The following is a 26,640-nucleotide window of genomic DNA, read 5'->3' on the forward strand; positions in this document are numbered from 1 at the left end:
TATTTCAGGAAATTTCTGCTCAAATATATTAATGCATTTTTTTTTTTTTAAATATTTCTAATCTTCTTTGTTTCAGCTTGACGCTGCAATTTGTTTTTGACGTGTACCACCGGGTATAATGTCCTTGTATCATTGCTTAGTGTATCTGTGTTCATTATCTAAACGTGTTTACTACCAATATGTGCATCTCTTGGCTAAAACATTCGTTTGATTAAAGATCTCATTCAGGCCTCAAACCCGGCAATTAATGACTATGCCGTTTGCTATCCTCGGCCCTGTTTGGTAACGTACCGGAACTGTCCTTCCGTTGATCTCGTTGACCGGCTGGGCCAGTACAATGTCGCCGTTAATATCAACCTGTGACCTCGCCACCATTGAAAGTGTTTGGACGTCCTGACAATCTAAAAACAGCGTGGTGAGCGTTCGGGTCACCTTGATGTGGATTTTATGCCACTCGTTGTTAAATGCCTGAGAACATAAATAATGTACTGATCAGAACACACAGGCAAAATTATTTTCAAACGCTGTATCATACTTTGGAAAAAATAATCATATAAATGAAGCAGAAATGATTGAATGTTTTTTTTGCCGATGTCATCAGGGATTAATTAGAGTTGGTCTACAGACATATTTTATAACTACGAAACAGGTTGTTTCAAGGCAAAGGTAATTAATATAATATAAACATAAGTTAATTGGTTTTTATTTGTCAACATTGCTTATTTCAATAAATATCCCAAAGCAAATTTTTTAGTCGAGGTGGCTTAATACTGTCTGAACTTGGTGAAATAAGACCTATATTCATATACTCGCCATAATCTTGTCAATTTCATGGATAAATTACATCGTTTAAAAGGTTTCCTTTGGTGCAATACCGTAACTATGATTTACACTATTGAAATGTCTTTGTGATCAATTTTTTTGCTGATTAGGTAACTGATAACTGATAAAGAACTCTATATAAGAAAACTAATGAATGACAGCAATCGCTGTTTAGATCAATGGGAACATTTCATGGGAGACCTGACAATGATTTGGCCAGGTAACCTGTATACCTTTCGAACCCGTCGGTTGTCAAACGATAATATTCTTTGGGTGCTGCGAGCATCTTTGAAAACAAGCTCAATGCTTTTAGCCGGGGCATCGAACCTAATGGCAAATTCTGACTGCCCTTGTGCGTTCTGGAAGTCTATCATGTTCCACACCATCCGTCTGGCTAGTCCCTGTAACCTATAGGTGGCTCCGAAGGAAAACTCCTCCGGCATTCCGAGTGGAAACATTGTTCTGTAAACCACATTATAAAGCTTCATTATGTATGTATTATAGCACACATACATGTATCAAATACATTTGATAATCATTTAATAAACCTTAATTTGTTTTGAATCCGAAATCACATGGAAAATCATATTTTTATTCTTTGGATGAATGTATGAAGCTTATGATATCACCTTTCATAATTATTGATATTCAATAATGAAAATAGGACAAACTATTTCGGTGAGAAGCTACCTTATAATATTGCAATGTTTCAATGCGCAAAACAAAAAATATGTCAAAGATGTAAAAATTACGAAAAACGAGATAAACTTAGATATTTGAGATATCGTTTTAAAAAGGAATTAAACATTCATTTTGAAACATACATCAGGGTTGTTTGATATAAGGTAATGGGTAAAAGCGTTTATTTCGACATAAATAGGAGTATAAGATATAACACAATATTTTTTCTGGGGGCGGGGGGCGAAATAACGAGGTTGTACTGTAAAAGGAAAACGAGTTTTACCTTGTTGCTACCGATAACTGTTTCTTTTTTGCATTTCGTTTTAGTTTGTATGCTTGCTGATATGTGTTAGATCCACGCGTGAGAGTTACTCCTTTTATTTTTAGAGCCCGTGCCTTATCTAACCGGAAGTTAGATATAAAATCAAATGCTGAAAAAGAAGAAACAATAAAAATAATGCATACTTGCGTGAAACATACAAGGAATTATCCTTTTATTAATTGATAGTTTAAAATACAATGAAATACATATAGTAGCAATTTTTTTAGCATGAATATAAGTGAATTTAAACTAATCCAAGTTATCATTGCATCAGTTATAATCTCGGAGAAGAGTTTAAATTTCCAAGAGTTTGTCGACTTAGAGTTTCTTCCTCCTTTATAGAAAATGAAGCAGACAGAAAAAAGGTATATGCTTCGATTTACTTCTCTGGTCATGGTAATCACTTTTCATTTTGATGCAACGCATCTATATTTCCTTGACAGCAAAATCTTGTTAAAGTGTCGAACAGACAGTAGATACTGGCCTCGAGTTTGATTTTTTCTGCTTTCATTATTTATATTTCCTTAAAAGTATTTAGAATATGAAACGTATATAGAATGTCAATGCATACTACTGGATGAGGTAATTTAAGGAAATATACGGTTATAAGTTTAATAGTAAAAGGTGTTGATATTCTGTACATTAGCACACAGATTGCTTTTTATACACAAGACAGAAAGAGTTTGGGAAGCAAACCTGTGTGCACAATAAAGCTGTTGTTGTATATCTTCTGACAATGGATGAGTTGATAACCGAAATGTCGAGTGTTTTCATCAACAACATAACAAACGAGAGATACCCGTTGTTATATATAGAATCACTACTATTGTCTGCCCAGCGACAGAAACACAATCCGTTTTGTTTTCTAATAATATTTCACCTTTTCGTTTACACTATGATGGCGTAAGGGGATACGTCACTGGCACGGTGCCCATATGAGGGCTCTACATGATTGACACGAAAGGTTTATAGGGTTGTAAGGTTAAACACATAACACTGATAGAACCCTACATCAAAGTTATATAATAGTTTTTTTCAACATTTGTGAGCTTCTTACGCAATATACATTAAAATTAAGGCTTCAAAACGCGAAATTATTTCATTAATAAAAATATTTTAACTGAGCTAGCCTTTTTATCGTAAAAATATGGTTTTGCAATAAAGGACATCAAAATCAATCACTAAACATGAAACATTTATGGTAAATTAAACTAACATAAGGTTTTTTAAGCTTTTTAAAATATATGAGCACCATATACCAAGACAAGATCAAATCTGAAATTCGAAATAAAAAACCAGAACATGAATAGAAAATCCTTCAAAATATAAGAGAATGCAGCATATACAATTGTATAACGTATTTAAACACAAACACATGTAATAATTGAGATAAAATGCTTTTATGCCATGAGCAGACTCGTTCAAAATTGAGTGTGTGATTTAAGTGCGGGGTTCAGTCAATTTTCTCAATTGTTAATGTTTGGTGTATTCTAATCATCATAGACATTTGACAATAAATAAAAATAATGAATATATTATTTTATATTCCTTTTATAGCACAATAACATTCAAATTTTATTGCTTTTCAGGGCACTATTTCAAACTACAATTAAACCTAAACTCCATTTTTATTAAGGTATGTGTTTAATGTAAAAAAAAAATAGATATTGTTTAAGAAAAGTTAAAATTCCATAAACAAAATGATTGTCACATCTGAAGCTATTAAGGGAAAGTTATCCCGTTTTCGTTTCCTTATACCTTCCATCCCCAGGTGGTTCCCCTTTTATATGTCATGTGTTGTATTTCAAGGCACTGGAGATGAATGCTGTCTTTGAAGTGGTACTATATCATTTCTCCTTGTAACACAACACATCTACCAATGTACGGCCCCTTTCAAGTTCTGCATTAAATCTCTACGACCAGGAAGGTCCCGTGCCTCACTAGTATTGGATTCCAGCATCATGCTGGCATTGTAGCGGGTTCGTAACATAGATCGCTGTGTCGTAACGGTAATTCTCCGACAAAACGCTTTTTTATGTAACAAGGGCACACTTTATATCTTTCTTTAACAAGTACTTTGAAAAGACTTTTTTAGGGAATTTTTAAATGACTCGGTATTCCCTACACACAAATGTATATATCACGGTTATATATTCTTAGTGACGTCTTCAGGACCAGGACAAGTGCAACGTAATATGTTCATAGGAACTAATTAGAAATGCCCTAAAAATAAATAAAGGAATATAGAAAGACATATGATACAAAGAAAAAATGTTCGCGTTAAGGGAAAACACGTCAAGATCCCTAGCTACATTCCATAACAGTAGTCAATTACCATACCATACACCATATAGCAAAACACACAAACCACATACCAAAACAAAAGTCGCATACCATAACATAAACCACATACCAAACCACAAACCACATACTATAACAGGAGTCAAATACGATAACATACACCACATACCATGACATACACCACATACCATAAGAGTAGTCACATACCATAACATACACCACATACTATGACATACACCACATACCATAACATACACCACATACCATAAGAGTAGCCACATACCATAACAGTAGTCACATATCATAACAGTAGTCACATACCATAACAGTAGTCACATACCATAACATAAACCACATACCAAACCACAAACCACAAACCATAACAGTAGTCACATACCATAACAGTAGTCACATACCATAACAGTAGTCACATACAATAACATACATCACATACCATGACATACACCACATACCATAACATACACCACATACCATAAGAGTAGCCACATACCATAACAGTAGTCACATATCATAACAGTAGTCACATACCATAACAGTAGTCACATACCATAACATAAACTACATACCAAACCACAAACCACAAACCATAACAGTAGGCACATACCATAACAGTAGTCACATACCATAACAGTAGTCACATACCATAACATAAACCACATACCAAACCACAAACCACAAACCATAACAGTAGTCACATACCATAACAGTAGTCACATACCATAACAGTAGTCACATACAATAACATACATCACATACCATGACATACACCACATACCATAACATACACCACATACCATAAGAGTAGTCACATACCATAACAGTAGTCACATACCATAACAGTAGTCACATACCATAACAGTAGTCACATACCATAACATAAACTACATACCAAACCACAAACCACAAACCATAACAGTAGGCACATACCATAACAGTAGTCACATTCCATAACCGCAGTCAAATACCATTACAGTAGTCACATACCATTACATTAGCAACATACCATAGCACAAACCACATACCATAACTGTAGGTACATACCATAACAGTAGTCACATTCCATAACCGCAGTCAAATACCATTACAGTAGTCACATACCATTACATTAGCAACATACCATAGCACAAACCACATACCATAACTGTAGGTACATACCATAACAGTAGTCACATTCCATAACCGCAGTCAAATACCATTACAGTAGTCACATACCATTACATTAGCAACATACCATAGCACAAACCACATACCATAACTGTAGGTACATACCATAACAGTAGGCAGATACCAAATCACAAACCACATACCATAACAGTAGTCACATACCATAACAGTAGTCACATACCATAACAGTAGTCACATATTATAACAGTAGTCACATATCATACCAGTAGGCACATATCATAACAGTAGGCAAATACCAAATCACAAACCACAAACCACATATTTTAACATTTGTCACATACCATAACAGTAGTCACATACCATAATAGTAGTCACATACCATAACAGTAGTCACATACAATAACAGTAGACACATATCATAACAGTAGGCACATAACAAATCACAAACCACACACCATAACAATAGTCACATACCATAACAGTAGTCATATACCATAACAGTAGTCAAATCCCATAACAGTAGTCACATACCATAACAGTAGTCACATACCATAACAGTCGTCACATACCATAACAGTAGTCACATGCCATAACATAAACCACATACCAAACCACAAACCACATATCATAACATTTGTCACAAATCATAACATAGCCACATTCCATAACAGTAGCCACATAACATAATACTAGCCAAACACCATAATACTAGCCACATAACATAATACTAACCAAACACCATAATACTACCCACATAACATAATACTAGCCAAACACCATAATACTAGCCACATAACATAACACGAGCCACATAAATTTATACAAGCTATAATCTATAGCAACAGCAACATACCATAACATTTGTCACATATAACGTAAGCCACATACCAAAACACTAGCCACATACCATAACATTAGCCAAATATATGTATCAAAACATAAGTACCGGATTAAGAACTGTAAACACAATCAACACGAAATAACAACGATATACACCGAAATAAAAGGGAAAACAACACTTATCAAAACACATTGTTGCTATTAGAATTGATAAAAAACATAGTTTTCTAAACAGATGTTAAGTCCCATGTTCGGAAATGACAACAATATAAACCGAAATAAAAGAAAGAACAACACTAACCCAGATACAGTACTGCTATTAAATGGTTAAAAAGCGTGTTCTTCTATGTAGATGCTAACTACCATGTTCGCGGTTGATGTATCTGTTATCATCCACAAGGTTAAGACGCGTTGTTTATACCTCGTCAGAGATTAAACGGATACTAATCACTCTTAGATTACCGCCATTCACGTCACACGGCCAAATCAGCCCCTTTTACACTCAATAAAACAGGCTGTGGTAAATAGTTCACTTATATTGTCACCATCTACATCCTAGTGACACATATCGTTTAGGTTATATAGGAAACTACACCTGGGTGTCGCTGGGCTTTACAGCGGATATGAGGACAGAGGATACTACCACCCAAAATTGAGGGAGTCGTTAAAACATCAACAGGCGTTATTATATGTCATTGTCCTCACTCACATACACGAAGGTGTGTTAAAAGTGTTTTCGTTTGGTAAGTCTAACCTGGGAAGAGGGAGGTAGATAAAACATACCATTGACGTTAATGACACGAATTGTTGAACATGAATTGGTCCGACACGGTCAATAATCAAGTAATTGTTTATAAAATTAATTATAGCTTCATGTTTTATTATTTTCCACTTCAGGTGAGAGCGCCTACCTTCAAAGGTTTTATAAGTCATCTTTTAAAATGGCTTTATTTTTTTTTAGATAATTAGCCGTCTACATACATCACTTTTCGACATATTCACGTATTTCATCATTCTTTTATAGATTCATGCATGCAGGTTATTTGATGTCTCTTATGTCTATCATATTCACTGAGCAGGTTAGTAAGCACTCACACTGACATGATATATCTTTGATTTTTTACGACTTTGCTTTAAGTTCAGCTTATTCAGACAGTAAAGTGATACGTTGAAAACTTTCTGAATAGCTAAATATTACTGTCACAGATTTATAAGAGCAATTTTGTCAGAATAAAATTTAACTACTGTGTGTTTGGTATATTCTACAATATGAAAAATGTTGAATACTACCTCCACAGATACCTACAGTTTTGTTAGAAACAAGTAATTTTAATTTAACACAAATAATTATTACAAAACAGGAATAAGAAACGAAAACTCCATCAATCAATAACTCTGCACTTATGAAAATCTGACAATTAGTCAATGTGGAATTTATACATAGAATTCTCTTAATTCTGCGGTTAAAAGATCACTATTACTTATTACCAACTAGTTATAATTCTTTTCATAAAACAAAACTTGTCCAGAAATCCATCATTTCAAAAAATATGCTGGGTGCATAATACATAATCTGTTACAGTGAGAAATGAATAATATCGCATATCATGATAGTGGCTTTAACAACGACAGATGGTACGGCATTACATAATATAAAACAGCGGTTATAGATAGAAGGACGGCTCAAAGGTGCAAGAGATATGCTATAAATAGGAGAGTGTGCTAGTAAAATAGAAGGTCTGTTCTGCTTGACATATATGGACCGTATATTAACAACATGTATTTTGATGTCCTTCTATTCATTAATGACTTTGAAAATAATGACGCTGACCCTGGGAGACAAGCTTGTTTGTTGATTCAACACTGTTTACCGTTGTGAAGCGGTTGAACATGAATAAACTATAATCTGCTGTCTTCAAAAAGAAAGCCATTTTCTGTGTTGTGCACATGTATAAATGCACTTTAATGATTCATCAAAACATAATTTTACAGAAGTAATTTATTCCCCTATGTTGATCAAAGTATTAACTGTAAATGTCGCTGAAGTGTTATTCCTGAATATGGTGCATCCATAACCACAATGGTGAAATATAGTGATTTAATATCCAGTTCAGATGTTGTTATAAATAACAGTAAACATCTGATCAATCAGAAATATGTATGAGTTAATAATTTGGTAACTGAGACATTCTATAAGGACATAGTTCAGTGGATGTATTTGCGGGAGTGAAATGCAGTCATATATCCAACACAGAGCCGTTATACAGTCAAACCTGCATAATTGACCACCACTGTTAACAGCTGTCTTAATAGACCATTGGTGTTATATAACATAACCTGAACAATGTATCACAAAATCACCTGCAGCAAGAGATAGGTCTCTAAATACAGGTTTGAATTTGTCCATCTTGAGTTAATAATTCGTCATGATAACTTTCATATTTAAATACGGTGTTTGAAATTCTTTCCCCAATCAGCGAAACTCTAGTTAATCGGGAGACCAATATCAAACCATCCTTGTGTCCTTAATCATGAACTGTAGCTATGACCTTGATATAGAACGTATGCCCTCGACCTTAATTGGACTCTAACGATCAATGTCAGTAATACCTGTATACCTCTGGAGGTTTGTAATTAAATTGTTTTAATAAAAAAAACATGCGTACATGACATATGTTGCCAAACTGACAGAAGGACAGGACGACTTTTTTGTAAGCCCCAAGGTAGGCTTATTGTTTTACCTAGCGTTAAACCAGATAGATGTGAATATCTCTATCTTGATAGCAACTTACCTTTAAGGTCATCATCACCAGGACGTATCGGTCCACAGATACTGTTACCACTCGGTATACGTTCTGTAATGGATAACGAGACACACTGGTATGAAAATATGTGTAATAATTGTATTATTTTATTGTTAACATTTTATATTCAGTTCAGATGGATGCAACACTCACAGGTGATTGTTCCTTTAACATATGGTAATAGACACAGTAAGCCAAAAATACGTTACACTGCATCATACAGCTTTTTTTGTCCCTCTATGTCTCATCAGTAATGGTAGGTTGGAAATCCAAAATTGTCTAAACTACTGTTAAATCAAAAGGAGATGTGCTTGAAATCCTTTAATGGAATAATTTCAAATCTAATGGAGTACTTATGAATTAGAAATATAAAGTCGGCATAACAGGGTTCCAACAGAAAGAGAGGAAAATTTTCGTGAACTTCCATTTATCGCAATGTACATATATGTGGGAGAAAACTTTATGACTAGAAGAAAGTTGGCGTTCCTCTATAAAACAAAGACTGTTAGAAAACAATATAGTCGTTAAAAACCTAATATTTTGGCAATTTACTATAAACGTATATCTTTTAGAAAAGGGGAACACGTGACATCATTAAAAATACCATAATTTAAATGACCTCGGAATGTTTTCGTCTATTTTGCAGATTTGGTACTATGGTCATATATACCCGACCAGCAAAGTGGTAACGTAATTCACTGCTTGCTGTATTGCTAAAGACCCACTTTGATATAAAGTCATATAGGTATTTTTTTAATTAGTGTGCCTTTTGGTTTCGTTCTTGACAACTTCACTTTACTTTGAAAATATATAAATGTATAAGGCAGGTATTGTCAATGATGCAGAGGAAGCTGACACTTTCGAACAACTTATCCTTGTATGTTATCAAGGGAATTCTTCAAACAGTGTTTTGTTTATATTTTGCCCTCAAGTTTAGCAGATTTGAAATACAATTATGGTTTTGTTTACGATTCGGTATTATTAATGTATTTCTCTAACATTACACAAATTTACAACTAAGACATAAATAATCCAAACTCGGTATGAACATTAACAATTACAAGAAACAACACGTAAACGCAATAAATATTCGGGAAAAAGTACAATTGTTCTCAAATATCTTCTTTTTTTCTAAACATAATGTATATATAATTGTTCGCGCGTTAAATTGTATTCAGTGTCGGGAGGCCATGTCATGTCAAAAGCTACAAACCTTAAACCTTACACCTTCCAATGAAACAGTTAATGTGGCGGAAAAAGAACCAGCCGAAAGGGCATACATTCTATTGAGATGTGAATTTAATAATACTGTTGAATTAGATATGTGTTTGTACCTCTGTACTTTATACGCTGAAGTCAGTGAAAGGAGAAGGGGCATTCGAGCCTTCCAGACTCCTCAGCACTACGTCAGTACTGGCAGAGTACAGTACGTCAGTACTGGCAGAGTACACTACGTCAGTACTGGCAGAGTACACTACGTCAGTACTGGGAGAGTACACTACGTCAGTACTGGCAGAGTACACTACGTCAGTACTGGCAGAGTATACACATTTTACTTCTTTGTACGTCATGAAAAGAGGAGAACATTTTATATATTCTAGGTAATGAAACTAGTCATACTAGTAAGTTCGTGCAAATAAGTGTATAATAACAGTATGTCAGCTAGGTATACACGTCATTTCTGTTCACCTATATTCTTAGTCATGCTTTTACTTTTCAACCTATCACTAGCGATCAGGGTGGAAAAATGTCCGTAAATACTTTACATATTTTTTTATTGATATCCTTTTTTTATTTATCTTCGCATATTATTAGAATAATTTCCAACGTTAACACCAATAGTAAATAAAAGGATACATATCAAAGTAACAATTAATTTTTATTGCACTAATGTAAGGGTTTCATGCACTGCATGTACAACAGGTATTTATATTACTCTTTTCCCCATTCAGTTACAATTCATATTACCTAATGGATTCATATTCTAACAAATACATTTAAAACCAGTATTATTCAGGACCTTTCATGGAAGTATTATATTAATAATTTAATGACACACAGTCAATGCACATCTTATTGAAAAAAACCAGTCTATAGTTACACACGTTTGCAGTCGACACAACTTATGCTAAACCGGAAATGGTTGCTTTGATGCATAACGAAATTCCAGCTTTAATCACTCGAATGGAAAGTTATATGGCAATGAGAACTGTTTAGCACTGATGAAAAACATTTTTTATATCTGCCGATCAAGTAGGCATCTAATGCTTTGATACTAAACATCGCGTCTATACCTGAAATCTGTTCACTGTGAAGTCGTGTGAAAAATTACTTGCTGTGAATTGTGTTCACTCGATAGATATAAAACCCGCATCCCATGTCATTTAATATCAACACAGATTTATCAAATTCAATTATTTATCGGCGAGACATCTATGAAATACACTTGATCATTTATAAACTCCATACATGGGGGTCTCAGCTATGTAATAAACAAGCATAAAACCCGTATATACAGCACAAGTTCGTGCATATCTGTCATATCCGAAATTAATTGTAAATTATATCAATCAGAGTTGGCGATACGGTGCGATGTATAATAAAATAATACAAAACGTTGTTACCCTTTAGAACGACACAGCCTTTGTGCAAGTGAAATAGTATCGGTAATGCTTACATTCTCCACAGATTCATTCTCTACACGTTAATCCTGATACCCTTTAACCAACATCAAAACCTACTCGCATCGTTTTCAATTTTCCATTTTTAGCCTCGTGATTAAATCTGCTGAATACCTGCAATTCAAATATCAAACTTCATCTAAATAAAATATATTAATCAATAATTTATGAATGCCCTCCTTTATAGAAACAAAGGCAAACGTTATATTCGTTTTGTTACTAATTTTAGATAAACTCTAGTTATTGCCAAACAACAAGTCTGAAAAAGACATTAAAGGTATTTAAGAGAGCTTTGACAAATTGCAATATTTACCGTCGTAAGGTTTACCCTTGAAAACATTTGTCAATCAGACAAATCGTGTTTTGCTGAATACGGCTTGTACTGATAATTTGTATTGCTGAGTATTTAATTAATTATTTACAACTTTGATACTATCAGATACTGTGTACAGTCTGTCTTTGTAATGTTATCTATGTCTGTAATACATTGGTACCAATCAACGCAGATACACGTGTAGTTCACGTTCATCAGTTCAAATAAAACCTATTAGACGTTTTGAAACGCGCAGGTGGACAATAATTATATCTTAGAAGAGACGTCACCTTGATGTTCTTTCCATGTGTTACAGTGTTTAAAGCTCTCTTTAAAAACCAATAAACAGATCAATGGCATTAAGTTTGTGTATATTATCACATTAAAATTCAGATCCCCGTGCAAGGGTATTCTATCAGTACAATGTTTATGGCATGTTATTAGTACTTTATTGTGCATATCATGAATGATGGATGAATTGACTTTTCAAGCCATCGGATGTGGTTTTATTGGATTTTGCTATGAGTGTTGCAAACATTTATATACCAAACTGATCTGTCCATCATAGAGACCTTCAGACAACAATACCGAAATTGTCTATTGGACAGTATTCAAAACAGTACGCTCTGTCTCTCAGTGACTCGTTACCAGAATCAAAGTCCCTCGATAGAGGATAAGACTAAAAACTGTAGATCCCATGTCAAATTGACTCGTTACCAGAATAGTCCATCGGATTGCACTTAAAATGTTACAACAATGGTCTTCATGATAGGACTCATAGTTGTAGGGTCCATGACTCATTGACTCGTGCCCAGGATAGTCCCTCGGATTGGATTCAAATCAACATGTCCATTATCCCAGTGGCTTGTTACCATAACAGTCACTCGGATAGGACTAACAACCGGGTCTCATGTCCAAACGACTCCTTACATCAGTACCTTAAAGTCCATTGGATAGGAATGTATCGTGCCTTAATTTATCGTTTCCATAATCGTCAATCACATGTGATCCATAGCTGTGACTCCCGTGTATCAATAACTCGCCACCATAATAGGTCTATCGTATAGAAATATGTTGCCATTTGCATTAAAAAAACACCAGAAAAACGGTATGAGTTAGGAACCTATTACAGTTATTACTTATTGTCTTGAATTTTACAAATATGAACAATATCTTTAATGAAATAGCTGAATATACACGGTGAACCATTATCAAATAATAAAAACGTCAAATAGTGATATATCAATCAACCCGTTAAGGCAAGGGACCCACGGAAAAAAACACATAAAAAGGGAGTTATTCATTGTACAAATATCAATTATATATATACACTTCAATGCCAATTACTAAACCTCCAAGAAGAAACTGTACGAGTCAATGAAATAGCGTGGAGTGAAAGGTTAGCTATGGATAGAAAGGTAAATACCGTATAACGCTTATGTCAAATGTGTAATGCATATCAAACAAAACAATCGATTACTCTATACTTGTCTATGAACAGTTAAGTAATTCAAGTCCAGAATTCGACATATCAATAATGTAATGTAATATTGCATTGGATTGCATATATCATAGCATTATCGTTAACATTAGGATACATTAGATTTGTAACGAAGTCACAAGGCCACATATGTCATGTTTGACATGTGTGGGAATAGCGTTAAAGGAGCAGATCTTGGCAGCAGTAACAACCTTCAAACACCGGAGAGGTAGCTTAGGACATGTCTTTGTGGGTAAGAAATATCTTAGCACATCTATTGAAGGCCCTAGCTTTGTAATAGGTCAGGGCTGATACATCTGGACTCATTGACTTGGATATAAATGTGTTTGAAGACTTGGAGGTTGATGTTAGAATTCACCTCGAGTGCAAATGTGAAATCATTATGCTATTTAGACTACTGTCAATTACAGCAATATTACACTTCGATACAACAATTCCGGTTTTGTTTCCAAAGTCATTTTAGATGTAATGTGTTTTACACAGCGATGAAGTCGACATAGCTTTTAACTATCAGGGGAAAATATGTCAGAGGGTTGACGTAGAACTGAAAAATACGTGATACAGTAAGCAGTTATACATATGCAATTATCTGTACAAATATCTTTTAGCATGAAAGTTTATCGCTAACACGGACTCGGGTTTAGGTCAGACTGTCGGTTTATTCCCATTTGGAGCGCTTCAAAGAAACCCTCTGCATTCCCACAGACATCAGTATAATCCATGATATTGCGTGGTAAGCTCCAGTGTATAAAATACCACCTGGTTCATACATTCCGGGGCGGTGTTTTACTACTGTATATACTGCTTCACTTCACATAGTAAACTGTCTGTGAATGAGGAAACAGGGCACACCTATATACTTCAGATATCAGTATCTGTTTCAATATTCTATTAGATCTCCTTTATAACAGAACAGGGTTAAGAGGGAAAATTGATACATAAGCTTTTGTTTAAGCTGATCACATTAGCAACATCAAGTATCAATTTCCTTAAAAACAATTTGTATTTGTAACGTAGAAGAAATTTAAAAAAGAGTAGAAATGGGTAAATGATTATTTCATATATAAGCTATACATTTTTTTACTTGTTTTAGCGTTATATTTAAACTACTTCTATGTAAGTCACATGATTATTGAATGCAAACTTGAAACTAATTAGGAGTTTATTAACCAAATAGACCTGATTTATTGTCGGGTGAAAGGAAGACTATATAACAACGGTTTATTGAAGGATATCTTGCCGCCTAACACATTTCCAATTCCCCTTTGCTCGGATTATTCGCTTCATCGTTCACTTTGAAGAAGGTGTGAAATGATAATGAATTTATTGCATTTGCATTAAAATTTCATGTGCAACTGTTTTTAAAGAAAGCTGCTTCATGCAGGAAAGCCAAACATATTTAAAGTAACACATGAATAAGTTCAATACATTAGAGGCTAATTAAGCTGACTTGGTTCTCAAAGAAGATAGCTGGATAGCGAAATGATCGGATTTAGATACACGTACAACAGAGACAGATAATTGTATATCTCAAACGTCACAGACAAGATAGTGTGCAGTCAGACTGGTGTTGTCTGGATGAGCGTGGCTCAAATGTATCAACACTGTAGCAAAGTTTACAGGTATACACATATCTTTTCAGCTAAAACGGACCATTTTATAATTTGTTTCATATTTATTAGAAATTAAGGTTAGGAAGAGTGTCAAAAGAAGATGAAAAACGGGGTTAATGAATTTATACGCAAAGAAGTGGAGAATGTTTAACGGTATGGGGACATTTCCGTCTGATGTCAATTGTGTTTGACAGTGTACAACAGTGGTCACCGGCCCTATACATCCTAACCTTTCCCTTGACAAACACGAAGGTATGTTGACCTTTGATTATCAAGTCATTACAAAAACGAAATGTCACATGCCGGCCCCAATCTTATACAATGCAGTGTAACAGAATGTACATGGAACAAACCACGAAGCTTTCTAAACACGAAATATTGAGGATCAGAAAGTGACGTTTGCACCAGAAATAGCCGTAAAGGAAACTATGTTTATCACAAAAAGACGTTGATACCATGTTAAGATATCGAGATCAAGCGACGTTAAATAGTGCAAAAAATATTTCTATTTTCAATTAACTGTCACAGTTATCCTATTGTATACAAACTGTTAATTTTAAATAATAATTTGTTCCGATAAAAATAGTATACACTTCATAAATGACCTTTGAGACATGTGTTCTCTTCGTTCAAATTGTGGTCTAACTTTATTGAGTGTCTCCAACGCAATGTAACGTTATTGCAATAACAGACCGCGATTGATTAAAGGCATTTCATTTGGATTATCACTGAGCAAGTCCACAATTTTATAAAAACAATCAACAGAATATTTGAAGACATCGACATTTAACTCTGCAAAGTTACATTATCTTAACATCCTTTATGATTCGTGTTCATATCAAACATGGAGCAAGTATAACATATGATCTGTTTTCTAATGACTTCTATATCTAAAATCGGTATGACGTCATGCATTTTTCCTGTTCATAACTTCTTAAAATAAAATGAAAACAAACGATCTGAACACATGATATCATTCATAAATATAAATCATCTTAAATTTCCGATGTACAAAGCTTAGATCATACAGAGATAGTAACATGCAATACGGTTATGCCGACTACTAAAATTAAGCGTACGGACAATATGGTCATTATCGTACAATCTCGTATATCTTATCACAGATCACGCAGGTATATATAGTACCGGGAGCCGGCCACACATAAATCAACGTTATCAATATGGACAAGCCCAGACAGAAATTCATCAAGTTTCACGAGCTTAATACAAAGATACAAAGAAAGTTTTCAAGTTAATTTCTTTTTCAAAATCTTTTCTAAACATGATTTGGTTCTTATCCAATTGTGCTAATTTTGAATCGCATCACATGCGTTCTTTATTTCAGTTTTAATTATTTTTGAGATGCAGATATGATATAGCATCAGTCATTCAGCTATATAAGCTTTCTCGTGACTGTGTTTTGATCTGGCAGACAGTTAGTTCCAGAGTATCACTCGGTGATTTTATACAGCTTTGAATTGTTATGGTAACTGTTGCGTTTTGTATACGAGGCGTATTCTTATCTTTATAATCATACAAAGATGGTTTAAACAATGTTCATTATGTAATATGTCTAAACAGTGGTAGCATTGACATAGTTATATAAGGAAACATTGATATTTAAACTGAGTGAACCAAGCTCAGAACGAGGTTATGTAATATATGGATATTGTCTTCCTGAGATCTGCTTACGCTGGCTGCACAATAGGTGCACACTTGTCTTCCTGGTACCTTCATATGCTGAATATAGCAGAGGCTGATCAGAGGGTGTGTAAGGAGACATCGCCAAAATGTTGGTAGGAGGGACATGGATAGGTAAAGATCAGAAGTATGACAAGGGCAGCACTTTTGGTTTATCCATGTCTCCGTATAAAAACCCATTAAGGAACCCCTGATTCTGTTTGGTAGACGGAGCACATCATTTGCTTCATACAATGTACAACATTTTCCCCAAGTCTGCAAAAGGTTGAATTTATTGAAAGGGCTTTATATCATATATATATATATTATCTGTATGGTATGGCCTGTAAAGCGTCTAAGAAATGTTTACTTCAACTTATACATGACGCGCTATAACTGGTGTATCTGCTATTGTTATAACTATAATAATAGTATGAGAGGGAGCAAATAAACGCTCATATCAGAAAAACAGCCAGTAAAATGTGCTTAATGTGATAATTGTAATATATAGTTGTTTCAGGTTTACAAGTGAATTGTATTTTTTGGTTAAAGTGTGTCGACAAAATTGAGCCTCAAAAGTGAAAAGTATTGGAATATAATTGTTAAACTCATGGGCGAATAGGCATGTTTAGATACAGTTAAAATATTTACTACGTTGTAACATTTGTATATATTTTTTACTACAAATTTATTTACAACGAATATTTTTGGCAACATGAATCCGTATCATATAGTAACCTATTCCTATAAACAAACCAGGTGTATTCACTAACGCATGTAGTAGGAATGGTTGAAAATAGTTCATGCTGTTTATATCACCAGGAGCAAATCGTTTAGTGATCTTTCCTTAAATTATGAAATATTGGTTCATGTCCTGTATTTCAGATAATTGATAAAACAAAAATCTCGAAATATTTGCAAACATGTAAATTCTAAAGCGTTTTTTTTTATTCTGGTGAAAAACTTTGTTAACTCCAAAGAACTAAGCTGATTTTGACATACAATAAATACAAGCTTATTAGAAGGAAGGAAATATGAAATACCATTAAAAACCATTAAGCTAATTATAGTGTAGTTATTCTGTCGGTTATGATTATATCACGCTGTACGTTTCGGGTTACACTGAGAAGTAGATTCTCGTGCATCGCACGTAGAACACCTTATAAATATAATGTATTCCACCTGTACGATAGCCATCGTTGTGGCTCTGGACAATGGCCGTCCAAACACACTATCTGAGAACTGTGCTTTAGACGCTGGTCACCGCCAGTCACCCGCTAGAACACAGGCAGTAGGGATAGATAACACAGGAGGTGTGGAGCACCCTCAAAGACGGGTTAAAGATCATCTCCGCACTGTATCACATTTGGTCTTATCACAATCTGTGGTGAGTTAGGGTTAAGCATGCATGTAGCCACTGTCAGACCTACATAGATTTATTACTGTTTGTATTGTTTTAGACCCTATTATTCGAAAATGTCTTTTTTTTTTCAATTTGTGCTTTGGTTAGTATGATTTGTGTGTTGGCGCGTACGCAATAACCCGAAGTGAGAATACTCGGTTCATGCTACCGTAGTTCAGTGGTTGATATAGACCTATAGGATTGTGTTTTCAATGATAGGTTAAATAAAGTTAGGTATTTTCAAAGCCGACGAATAATTGTTACTCAGTATTGGGTATTGAGATTGTGACTTGTGCCATGTTCAGTAACGTATGTTCATTGAAGAAGCTGGCATATACAAACTACTAGAAATCAAGAAGGAAATAATATCAGATTGAATTGGGGTTTGTCCAATAATAAAATTTGGAGTAAAAAGGTGTCAAACGCTGCTTTATGACGTGATATGACCGAATATTAATGTTGTTCGTACTCTGTTTGAATTTCATACTGAAATACATATCAGAAATTTTAAGAATAAACATAGCGCCAATTACGTATACATGGAGAAAATCCAGAACTAGCATTGTCGTGACGAGAAATAAAGGGACCAAGGAAACGCCAATATAGAAAGACATCGTGAAACCATACCAAAAAACTGTAGGTGAAACGACATGTTCCGGAAGATTAAGTACTACATGAGAAAGTTGCCATTATATATCTCCTTTCATATACAAAGTATGTCGGTCATCAACGATTTAAACACTTCTAAATGTCGGACTAAGACGTTGAACAAAAGAAAGAGCTGAACAAAAGAAAGTGTGATGCCAAAAATATGTATAAAGAATCATGTATACTTGCACTATATTCCCGTATACATAATATAAATATCCATCTATTATGACAAAGATGGCACAAAACAACATGCATAATTTTAAGTATTATTTATAGTAATGGGTTTACACGGTGAACATTGCATGTTAACAAATGGTGGCTTACTTTTAAAAATTGGGACTGGTTTGTTCAAAAGGTGAAAATAACTCAAGTATATATGTTCGTTTGGGTCTCGTTAAATTTAAATGTACCTAGAGTAGCAGCTTAAGATCGATTTAACATAAGTTGCTGATGACTTTCTTTAGTCTCCTAATAGCTTAGTAGGTGCAAGACTTGAAAATGTCACCAATATAAAGCAAAATAGTGACTCTTTTGAATAAAAGTGTATCATATTATTCATAAATTCACTTTTAACATTACAATTATATTGCTAACGAGGCTTTTCAAACACTCAGGTGGAATGAAAGGTAATGTTGCATATCATTATAAGTGAGAACTTCCAGGTGCATTAGAAGTTGCATCCAGTGTGTAAGTTTCAGTAATAAATAAAATGAAGAAAGACTGAAAACAAGCTGGCATGAAGGCTACTACGTGATAAACATACAGCGAGCACCATTGGTATTCTGTACTAGCGGCGGACCTTATCTGCAGAGTATGACAGTGCAAATCACATTCTCGAGGCGATATGTGGCACGTATCGTCAGCATGCTATCGTGCACTGGAGAATAAATTAATTTTATCGTCTGGTAAATCTTTATGGTGAAAGAAAGGTCTGTAAAAAATCGACCCACATGTCATGTTGAATATTTGTTTTGGATGGTTAAGCTGTGTTAAGGTCTGAAAATGCACTGTGGGGTTTAACTGCATTTATTACAGTTGACTAATAACAACTTTAAATCCACACATAGGTTTGGACTACAAGCGATATCTTTCACAGAAGTTTTTGTTTATTAGAAACAAGTCTATGACTGAAATACTTTATACTGTTATCGCCCCTTACTAAAGCGTTTATTAATAAAACACCACGAATATTGCATAATTATGAAAACCATATTTCTTGATTTAATTCATTAACGTCTTTAATTAACAACAAAATGTATTGTTTTACCTGTCCTTTTCTGTTACTAGTTAACGAATCATTTTTGACAATTACTAAATTATCATGAATGTATGGGATTTGTGTTAGTCTCAGTGTTTGGCAAATGGGCTCGTCAAAATGATGTTTCTACAGCTGCCAGGGGTTAATGTTCCCGTGGAGACCTTTTTACAGCAGATATCATACCGGAAACTGACCACCGAGTCGTATCAAACATAAACACATTATCTTTGTTCAGTTTAACAGCGCGAATCGATCTCATACACACCGTTAAAAATGTTTGAAAATTATCAGCTACCGGTGCCATCATATCTGTTTTTTTACTTTTTCTGGTAAGTACAATAATCTGATTTTAAAATGTATGACTGTTATCATGTTACCATAACGCTGAATTTGTGCGGGGGATGGAGCTGTTTAAAATATTTAGGATCTTGAAAATACTAAATACATGTGGAACATTAATACATGTTATACCTTCATTCACAAATAATGGCTCTAACTTCTTTCATGATTAAATAATCTTCAGAATTACAAATATTTAAGATTGAGGTGATCACCACTCAGCTAGATAATCTTTCTACATTCACTGAGTTAACATACATCAACTATAAAACACCGTAACGTGACCTTCTCAGTGGAACGCATCAATCTCGACGCGGTACAGGGAAGAGGCAGGTAATAGCGGGTTGTATTGACTAATGAAAGGGGTAGAAAACAGGTGTGAACAACGTAAACATTGTAGCTACCTCGATACGGGTAATATAACACAACTTGTTAGTAAGACTCAGTAACTCTATTTTACAGGCCACCCAGGAGACTGCACATGTTTTCGTTACGGTGAGTCGCGAATTATTTGGCTGAAATGAGAATATATTTGCAACAAACACTGCAACATTTGTTTTCAATTACACGTAACAAATTGGACGATATGAGGCATTGAAAAGTGTGTATATACATTAAATACCATTCAGGGGGCTTGGAAAATAAGGAAAGGTCGAAGTATCATCCCAACATATGGTCTCAGGATCATGAAAACGTCATAGACTTGTATTCAAAAATCAAATGTCAACAAAATGGATAATTCTCGTGGAAATGTATCTAAACTTGATGAAAAAAAATTACTTGCAATAACAATAGTCAATAAATGCAAGAAAATTATATATTTGTTCAACAAGATAAAGTAAACAGCAATGAATGTTGAATCTTGATGAAAGTTTATATCAGTCTAAGAATCCGGGATCTGAATTGTTGTCCTAAACATCAACAGTGGATGATGCAAACCATTACTGAGTTATCAAGACATATGCATTTCACACCAATAAATGTAGGGGTGAATGAGCTAACAGACCAATATGATGCTGATACGTTAAACTTATCTGAATATTGTCATTGGGGGAGGAAAATAAACGAGAGCATTAATATATAACGACAAAATCGAAACGAAAGGAAACAATAATGTGCACGTGAACCATGGCGACAACGGACCAAGAACAAGCCATCATGAACCCATGTATAGTATAATGTTATAACCTTCATCGGGGTCTGTAATTGTAACAGATTTGCTTCATTGGTCTATTTCACATTACATCGTGGAAACAATCAAAGCGGAACCGTTAACCAAAACATTTGTTTTAATTTCAATGGGAAAAACAAATTGTTAACATAATGACAATGACTCTGTGGTCCAGTTTCAAAAATGTTTAGAGAGTTATTTTTTAGGCATTGCTGTCCTACAAAACACGCTAAATCTAATTGATCAAAGCCAATTAAAAATATGTCTTATATATCAAAGTAACCTACCACTTAAAAATTACTTAATGGCGGAGCAACTCTTACTTAAATCCCTGACGAAAGCGTGACTAATTTTGACGTTAAATTGAGCACTGTATTAATTGAATATATGTGCTAGTGACACGATAGCATGTTCAATTGGCCATCCAATAAGTGACAAAAAACTTCTCTAGCTCCAAGTTCAAACTTCTCTAGCTCCAAGTTCAAACTTCTCTAGCTCTCTAGCTCCAAGTTCAAACTTCGCTAGCTCCAAGTTCAAACTTCTCTAGCTCCAAGTTCAAACTCCTCTAGCTCCATGTTCAAATTTCTCTAGCTCCAAAGTTCAAACTTCAGCCTACTACCAAATACTATTTTTGAATGTGTCTGAAAAACTGTGAATTTTAATGTTTATTACTCGACTTATGTTATTTGAAATTAAGCAGAAGTAAATTTTGTTTCAACAGCGACACTTTACAGAGTTAAACGTCATGGTACTGTGTCGTAATGCTAATGTACTATTATACAACTTGAACTATTATTGCACAATCCTAGATAAGAACGTAAGTCATATTTTTGAAATAGATTATATTTTAATCAAGTTCCAAAGATCGAAGTTGAATCCCGAAATGTATAAATTTATGTTTAAATTCCGAAATATCATAGATTTAAAGTAAGTCTTTCATGTGTAACATTTGTCTATTCATCTTTGACGCTTTGTACAATTTGGGCTAGACTGATTATACAAGCGTGCTGGTCACTAGAGTATCACCACCAGTTATCTAGTCGCTATAGAGCACTGCTGTCCTGACAACACGTGTCTCTGTCCGTCGTTACGGTACGAAGGTGAGATGTGTATCGACATACAAATATTCAGAACACACCGACATAACCCCAGAAATTAACAATCTGTGATATACGCTGCAGTGAACTGGAAAATATGTTTAGTGATTAATAGCCAACTTAAACATCCTTCAAAGACAGAATTCGTCATATATCCTTCCGGATTTATATAACGTTTTGTAATAAGACTGATACGTTTCTGATTTATGGAGTCCTAATTAGTGGATGATTACAGTTAATTAAGGGTTGATTAGTAGTTATCGGCACGTATAGATTAAACACTTCAGTTTATTGAATCGCTTTAGAAAATCTACAACATCATAACCCTAATTCAGGAGCAGACTAACAATGTGACACAATGTTGTTGGTAGTCTTTAATATAAGTTTCGTCGCTGTTCCCAGACAGAAACTGTAGTTTGTCAATCCATCGTGGTTAATATTTTATTACCCATTTATTAACCTCAAAATAATTTCCATATAGTTACTTTTATGATAATGTCTATAAAGCTTTAGTATTTAGTCTTTTGGCTGTCACAGTGACCTCTCTCTACCGTCGTAAAAGAAAATTTGATAAATCCAAGTCGTACTTGATACCCTTCGTACTATTAAAGGAGACACTAGACTATACAAATAATAAATACATTGTTGAAATTGGTAATAACACTTTGTTTTATTCTTTTCGGATGGTACACGGGGAAATTTATGTTATTGTATTATTTGGTAATAATTGTCATAACTTATCATTAAAGGGTAAAAAATGTGAAACCTTCTGACAATTGTAAACGGTCTTTAATGTAAATGGATCATGAATGTAAATGTAATCAAATTCAGGTTTTCAAGTAAACACTTAAAGAAATAATTCATATTACGATAGCTATTATTCCCTTTATATTAAAGGGATATCATTATGAAATGTAATTGCCGACAGTCATGAAAGTACACAAGCTTAACTTTGCGTTACTCTTTATATACTTTCAACTGACAAAAATATTTTGGTTCCCTGTATACATTGACATTGCTGTATGTAGATTTTGTAATAGCAGTCATGACTTGTTGTCCTCCATGTTAAGTACTGTCTAACTGAATATTGATTTATAGTGTTTTTCTGGGTTTTTTTTATATATTTATTTGGTCATTGCTGAAAGATTTAAATATTAGAATTTTGTAGTTTTCGCTATATGACCTGATCATTTAAAACAAATCGTCATCACTATATAACGTCACTTTTTCAATGAACATCAGAAGCGTGATACTTAAAAGAACCCGTTGTTTTGTACCTGAAAATTATGTTTTGAAAGTTGTGATTAAAAATAATATCGACGTCACTTTGACTTAACATGTTGTTGCGATTGAATCATAATTTAAGTAAGAAATACGACAAGAATAAGGGGTACGGCGTAAGGATTGTCATACACGTTACTCACAATGTATCAATGTAGGAAATGAAGAAGGGCACGTTGACTTTCATTGTAACAGATCTGAGTGTGTACTGAAGCAGCCGTCTGTTCCAATACGCTCCTTGGTCATAACCGTTATGCTGTCTCAGCGCCAAATATGTGTATCCCCGATCAGCAATCTAATTCTACGCTATGTGTGTTATGACACCTCTATTCACGCCCCTGTTTAAATATCTGTATGTTGGCATTATATTCGCTGTATCATTGATAGTATACATGTAGCAATTCACCAAGTGTGAAATATCATCGGGGCCCAGATGTTTATAATGATCACGATAGATGAGTAGGGATCATTTTCATTTTATATCTTAGTCCCGTTGAAACAAAAACAGAAAAATATATAAGAAACCAAAGAGTACCCTTTTAAGACGGGTTATCCCTAAACTATTACCTACCTCCGTTGAAATCTTTTTCTTAACATATATATAAAAAAAAACATGTCCTACAAATAAATCATCATTTTCATAATTTTACGAAAAAGTACAAATGTATTTTGATTTTTAAGGCATTTTATGCATGTGATAAACATGTAAGTCAGGATAATGGTCGAGCGGCTTCTAATAAAAGTCACCGATCCTTAAAATTGCCACTTGCGCATAGTCGGTGTGGCAAGCGGTAGCACTCGGTGTGTTAATGTGAAGAATGATTATACACAGATTTGCAGCTTGGTGCACTTCACATACCACACTGGGGAATGAATGTCAAGACACAATAACCTCACACTATGCAGCCGACGCAAACAAAAAGGGTTTTGTCTTCAAATTTATTTTCGTTTTGTCGTGAGTACGCATGTGTTACATTGTAAGTGCACTAAATGGGCTTCAAAATGACCATCTAGTAATAGAATTTTTTTAATGAATTACAGTATTTTTTATAAGAATAGTCTTTGGAAGTCTAATCTATTTTTATTTTAGCTGACAAAGCTCTATGTAGCAGACCTAAGCGTTATGTATGTATACAGTGCTATAACAGGGAGCAGTGTACGGTGATCCTAGCGTATTGTAGAAGGCATTTAACAGTCCACATGTTAAACACATTAAAGTAACAGAATTACCTTACGATTCAACAATCAACTGTTTATGTTACTATATATGTGTCGTTAAAAGTTGTGTTATACTTACGTGCGTTTACAACGTTGACTAACGTGCCCAAAACAGCCAATCCGGTTATCCACCCCATTCTGTCTGAAATTGAAAAGAAATGTTACAACATGTATTCACTTTGTATCAGTAAGAAAATGCATTGATTTGGCATTATGCTTTTATTTTTTCAAACATAATTGAAAAGGGTGTCGCGGTAATATCGATTTCAAAATTTGTCACTGATTTGCAAAAGAAAAACATATTTGTGTTATGTAGAATTAATTATAAAGCCAAGTTTCAAAGATTTTACAACGCGATACACGATTTGATACATTGCGTTATGCTATCAATAGTTCACATCTCATAGCATAGACTGTCAACAATAGCAAACTCAAAGAAAAACCTAAAATGGTGCATATCGCAACCTGTGTCCAAGCACTTCGTTATCAATTACGACACAGAGGCTATAGACAGATTTATCATTAACAGTATTGAGTTGTCTTCTAACGAAGGGAGATAGTGTACCACTAGGAACGGTATTTATACCTATACACATACAGTACGAAACAGATACTTATCTCCGTCATGATCAGGTGTAAGACACGTGGAGTGATTTTCTAATTACCACAGTGTCAGAATTCTCGTTAGTAAAACCATGTCGCCAGTGTAAAGGATCCCCCTCTACACTAGCACGGTAACTAAAGTATGCATTACGCCGTGTCCTACAGAAGTAGCCCATCATTTTAACACAAATTACAAAACCTGAACACTCATGGATGACAGAAAGCATTCAACAGACGACACACTAAAGAATTTCACAACATAATTATAAAGTATGAAATGTAGCAATTGTCTTTTCCGTGTTGGTTTCTAAAATGACTTTTTATACAATGCTGTGTTTTCATTTGTCAAAAGAAAAGAAACAGTGTATTTATGTTCATTGCTATACTTTATTGACAATGGTTTTGTTCGTTAGCATACTTCTCAATGAGTTATGGCTGTTGGTTTCGGGTTTTTTGTGTCTAGTGTTCATGGCATTGTTGTTTTGGTTGAGCAGGTGTACACCATGCTGAGAACATTCCACATTTGAAATAAAATATATTTCTTTTATAGCCAATTCAGGGTTAGGTTGTAAAAGTCCAACGCAGCAAATGCTTTTATAGTAAACATAAAAAAAACTGGCGTATGCGTACTCTCAGACAAGGAAAACGATACAATTCTGAAACACAACTAAAAGGGTATCAACACAGTCTCGAGCATGGCAGCACTTATTTAAGATGCTACTTATTCCGTTTTTATGCTGTGAAGTCAACATGTCACTTTTTATAACCCTTAACACTGTGTTTTCTTGTAAGGAAAGATTCATATCTCAAAAGGGATATCTTAATCAGTTCTTGAAAAAAAGTAGGATAACTGCCTGCATAGATCAACATATGATACTAAATATTTCCTTTCACACGTTCAAAAAAGACGAAGGAC

General features: G+C 34.4%; 1 protein-coding gene across 1 annotated transcript in view; it reads right to left on the reverse strand.

Moving 5' to 3' along the window:
- The window catches only part of LOC110456584 (collagen alpha-1(I) chain-like), a 154,721-nt gene that overhangs the window by 51,003 nt on the left and 77,078 nt on the right, over positions 1–26,640 (reverse strand). The window contains exons 3-7 of the mRNA XM_021507404.1: positions 25,201–25,263; positions 8,905–8,967; positions 1,787–1,934; positions 1,056–1,284; positions 292–468 (exon numbers count right to left, since the gene is read on the reverse strand). Of these exons, the coding sequence (XP_021363079.1) occupies positions 292–468; positions 1,056–1,284; positions 1,787–1,934; positions 8,905–8,967; positions 25,201–25,258 (675 nt within the window). The 5' untranslated portion in view covers positions 25,259–25,263. The remainder of the gene's footprint in view (positions 1–291; positions 469–1,055; positions 1,285–1,786; positions 1,935–8,904; positions 8,968–25,200; positions 25,264–26,640) is intronic.

This window comes from Mizuhopecten yessoensis, unplaced genomic scaffold, assembly GCF_002113885.1.
Source record: "Mizuhopecten yessoensis strain PY_sf001 unplaced genomic scaffold, ASM211388v2 scaffold8811, whole genome shotgun sequence".
NCBI lineage: Eukaryota > Metazoa > Mollusca > Bivalvia > Pectinida > Pectinidae > Mizuhopecten > Mizuhopecten yessoensis.